Source organism: Berghia stephanieae, chromosome 13 (genome assembly GCF_034508935.2).
Source record: "Berghia stephanieae isolate SIO BIC M18660-M18661 chromosome 13, UCSD_Bste_1.3, whole genome shotgun sequence".
NCBI lineage: Eukaryota > Metazoa > Mollusca > Gastropoda > Nudibranchia > Aeolidiidae > Berghia > Berghia stephanieae.
Window position 1 is genome coordinate 11,543,028 of NC_088372.1, and position 5,000 is coordinate 11,548,027.

The window sequence follows — 5,000 nt, forward strand, 5'->3', positions numbered from 1 at the left end:
TGTCAACCCAGTTCTTGTTTGTCGACCTCTTTTTCTCCCTCCTGACTTCCGGTGTGCCCTGAAATATATATTTATTATTGTTTTGGCAATAGAGTCGTGGCATGTCACATGACCAATCCACGTGAGATTTCTCTTTTTGATGATGGCAATAAGGGTCTCTTGTGGACCTGCCAGTGGTGTTGTTATTTCATTGAGCACAAATTCATTTGTCTTGTTGTTCATGAGACCATAGAAAATAGCTGTACGGCTATGTGGTCTAGTTGTATGACGCTCGCTTTCGGATCGGAAGGTCATGGGTTCGAGCCTCGCTGCTCGGCGCATTATAGTTGAGTCCTTGGAAAAGACTCTTTACTCACATTCTCTCACCGTACTCAGGTGTAAAATGAGTACCTGACCGTCAACAGCGTTGTCTCTGTCGGGAAAAATTGCAATGCAGCCTAACAGCCGTCATGTCCCGAACTACGTGTTACGTGTTGCTGTTGGTCAGGGACCCTTTGTAAAGCGCTTTGAGCACCTTTAGTGGATATTGCTCTATATAAAATCTTAAAAGTTTAAAAAGATTATACAGTGCTGGTCGTCTACTGAGGGTATGAATTTGTCACAGATTCCGTACCTTAGTTGTGTCTAACTCTGTTAGTATTCAGGGCTTGATGGTGTCTGGGTTTGAATAGAACTCACAACAGCATACAAATTTTTAAAAAAAACAAACAAAAAACCAACAAGCCACAACAGTCAAGAGTCATTATTATTTCCTTATTGTTCGCCAATCAAGGGAAATAATTTGTTAGGAAATGTGAATGCATTCAATAAGGCGCCATTTCATATTAATGGTCTAACTATCATTCACGCTTGAGTCGAATGGGGTAATAGGATTCAATATCTGATGTCACGTCGCCCAGCAACGAGCAGCTTGGTTCTAAACAAAGAAAATCGGTACTTTTTATTCTCCACGCAGGCGAGACCGTTTCACGTGTCATGCGATCAGAATGTAAGAAAGTCAATACATGATCAGATTTATAATGTTTTTCTCCTAATGGACACGCATTTCTGCTCGTCGGAGAAGTATTTCATAAGGGCACCCGCCATTGTTCCGATTGTTTAGAACCAGTTGCTAAGTTACGAGGGAAGTGACGTCACGGCTGTTGAAGGTTATTTGTGTGAAAAGGACACGGCGCCGCCTAGAATTTTTCGATCCTTGTCCCCTGCTCAACACCGTTTGATTTCATCTCCACACTACACTTGAAAGCCTTGGTGCTGCCTCTGTGACTTTGTGTTAATTTCTCTCTCAAAATAGTCTCAAACACAACACGATGTTAACTCACTCGACCCTAACACCGACTATATCCGTAGTTAACCCGGGTTACTTTTACCCCATGCCTATTTATTACATTTTTATGAGACAAGTTATAGGTGTAGAATCAAAGCTAATTTTTAAAATTTTTACATGGTAAGGTAGTTGAATAAAACTATCTATGCACATGCTTATTTTTAATAATTTTTATTACAGTTTTTAAAAGTAGCAAAATTCTCAAGGATTGAGTGAGTTAACCGTCTCCTAACCACCTTTAGGAAAAATCGTCACATTCATTACGATGCAACCAACAGTTTTATTATTCTGATTTCATTTTGTCATAGTTATGGCTATAAAAACTTGACACTGTGTTGTTATAGTTATAGTTATAATATTGAGCGCCGCTCGGGACTCGAACCCAGAACCTTCCGATCCAAATGTGAGTGTCATACCACGAGAGCACATAGCCGATGAAGTTGTTCCATTTTTTGTTTTGTTTTTTGTTTGTTTTGTTTTAAATGTTTGTTTGTTTGTTTGTTTGTTTTATGTCTTCTTCCCCCCTTTTTCTGCTTTTCTAATACTGTAACATACTAATTCAGAAATTTTTCTTTGTTTTTGTATCCTTCCTCTAGAGTGAATCATTATTTGGTTGAAATCTTTATTTTTTTTCCTTCTAAATGATATTATAATCTCTTTGGCACACTATGTTTGCAAGTATGTTATTTAATTTTAATTTAATTGAACTTTGGTCCAATGGAAGTTACATAACCGCGTAATTGTTACAATAAAATAAAATATTACAAGGGTTATCTCCCTTAGACCAATAACTAAGACAACTATTTACTTCTGTTTTTGCCCTTACAATTCGTGATATAAAGGGAATACGTCGATGCATTATTGATTTGGGACCCATCGGTCTGACCAAAAAGAACATTTACAAGAATACACTCAATTTTAATTTGTTGGTCTTATCATTCCAGGAGCGTACCGTAGAGAATGTAGGTCATTTGGTCGAGGCCCTTCCTGGACGATTGACGATATCAACACAACGACAGTAAGTGACGTATTATTATTATTATTATTATTATTATTATTATTATTATTATTATTATTATTATTATGGTCATTATTATTATTATTATTATTATTATTATTATTATTATTATTATTATTATTATTATTATTATTATTACATCATTATCATCATCATCATCATCACCACCACCACCACCACTATTGCATTCCCTGTTAATCACCGTCTCCGATCCCTCAGACCCAGCGGGGATACAACGTACGGTGTCCTTCAGATGCACTGGACGACCAACGTGCCGGCGCTGCCCCCGGATTCCAGCGCGTTGACAGACAGGCCCTCGGACAGACGTCACGGGGTCCCGGAGCCTGCAAGAGAGGCCATGACCGAACGGCTGGATCACGCGCATGACAAAGTACCCATGTTGCCAAGGTTACCTAGAAGGGAGACAACCACCGTTGTCCAGAAATCAGGGTAAGTACTAAGTAGTGCCGCGCTGAAGACCGGTCTAGACCGCGGTCCGACGGTCTTTTAGCTGTGAACCGAAGACCGGTCCCTAGGGGAAGATCGGCGGCGGTCCTCACTTCTTATCACCTTTCAACTAGTGCGGGGCGGTCCTTGCAAGGACCACGGTCCTACGGTCTCGCGCCATAGCCTACTACTTCCCCAGCGCAGGGTTGCCAGATTATTTTTCAACAAAATGCCAGGGGAAGACTCAAAAAATGCCAAAACACTCAAAAAGATGCCAAAGTCTGTTGACTCCCACCCCCACTAAGAAAACTACTCACTTTTGATAGACAATTTACTATCATATCCTGGTGGCTTGCGTGTTTTCTTTTCTTTTTCTTTTATTTTTTTTTTTTTGTTTGTTTTTTTTTTTTTTTTTTTTGAATTATACTAAATTTCCTGTTGGGGTAATTATTTACCTACTGACTACTAAGTGGAGTGCTAAACCACTACACCACGGTTGGATTTTAAGAATGAAAAAGAAATGTGAAGATGTTTGTTTTTAAGAGTTTAGAAATAATTAAGAAAAGGTGTCATTTGAAGTATAATATACAAGAAAAGAAAATGCCAAATAAAAATGCCAAATGCCAAATGATTTTTCTAATGCCAAACGGTTTTCAAAAATGCCAGATTTTTGGAATCTGGCATTTAAAATGCCAAACTGGCAACCCTGCCCCAGCGATTCGTTGCTTCGGTTGCCTATCTTCCACCAATCACCACCCATCCCACTTAATTAATCGCACCCACCCCCTTTGCCATACACTAAACGACACAGACGACCATACAGGCAGACGACCACCAACCTCCACTCCGCAAACCGCCCTTTCGTGTGTGAGATGGGGGGAACAGGAGGCGCACGCCTTGGACGATTCCATTATACGGGGTAAATTTCAAAATTTACTACACCATAATGATCGCAATGACAATGATCTATGGTGAAGGCATGACCCCTCTTCTCTAATGGGTTATTGTTTGAAATGTATGTGACTACTAAAGATGTGTGTGTTTGTGTGTGTGTGTGTGTGTGTGTGTGTGTGTGTGTGTGTGTGTGTGTGTGTGTCGAACCTAGCAAGTAGCAAATCCGATTTTTTGTTTTCTTTTGTCCATCTCTTGTCACCACTCCTTTCTATCGCAGTGTTGTCATTTAAAATAATACAATAATATTAAAATTTCGTTGGTGTTTTTACTAATCAAATAATATGAGTTTCATTAGTTTCTTCCTTCCAAAAAACCCAGTTATAACGTCTGAATTTTAAAAAAGTCCAATAGAATATTTGGGGACCCCGATAGCTCAGTTGATAGAGCACTCTCTTTATACGCAAAGGGCCAGAGATCGATCCCGGGTGCAGTCGATTTTTTTCTGAATCCCTGTCTACTCAGCAATGAATGGGTAGCTGAGTTTGTTAGATCTGGCGAAAAGTCACCATCGACCCCTCTTATTACCTCATCCACCCCCTCTTATTATAACTTCACGTCTCTCTCTTACTCTTCAATGCTCGCTGCCCTCTAATGTGTGTGTGTGTGTGGGGGGGGGGGGGGGGGGTAGGAGTTGCGTGTGTGTATCAACGCCACGAACAACTCGATCAACGCCTTGGGCGATGCCATTATCTCCGTTAATGGGGATAAATTTCAAATTTTATTAAATTATCGAAGTAACAATGAAGTACGGTGAGCAAATAAAGAAGGCATCACCCCTCTTCTCTAATTAGGTTACAATTTGAAATGAGTGTGACTACTCCGTGTGTTTTACTCCTGTAGACCACGGTTTTCATTGTGTAGCGGTCTTTAACGGTTCAAGAATGAACGATCCCATGGTCTCAAAGGTCAAACCGGTTCGAATTTCCAACAGTCTCTCAGGAATGTTCAATGTCGAAAAGGACCGGTCCTAGGACCGGTCCTTGCGGTCTTCATTCCCAAGGACCGTAGGACCGTGGTCCTTAAGCTTGCCAAGGACCGCCCCGCACTAGTACTAAGTACGTGGCCTTTGCTAAAGTATTGATGCTATGCGTTTAGGTAAAATACTGACAACATCTGCCAGCCAAGTTAAACATACCAATTCTCAAAACTGTGCTTAACTATAATCGTTTACAGACTGATTGATAACATTTTGTGAAAACAACAACAACAATAACAACAACAACGTTATATTTCGGATAATAATGTTGTGAGCTT

The 5,000-nt window shown here is 40.1% G+C and overlaps 1 protein-coding gene across 1 annotated transcript in view; it reads left to right on the forward strand.

Annotated features, from left to right (window-relative positions):
• Nucleotides 1–5,000, forward strand: part of LOC144959184 (uncharacterized) — a 131,124-nt gene that overhangs the window by 104,454 nt on the left and 21,670 nt on the right. Inside the window, exons 49-50 of the mRNA XM_078891727.1 lie at nucleotides 2,272–2,345; nucleotides 2,565–2,795. Of these exons, the coding sequence (XP_078747853.1) occupies nucleotides 2,272–2,345; nucleotides 2,565–2,795 (305 nt within the window). The remainder of the gene's footprint in view (nucleotides 1–2,271; nucleotides 2,346–2,564; nucleotides 2,796–5,000) is intronic.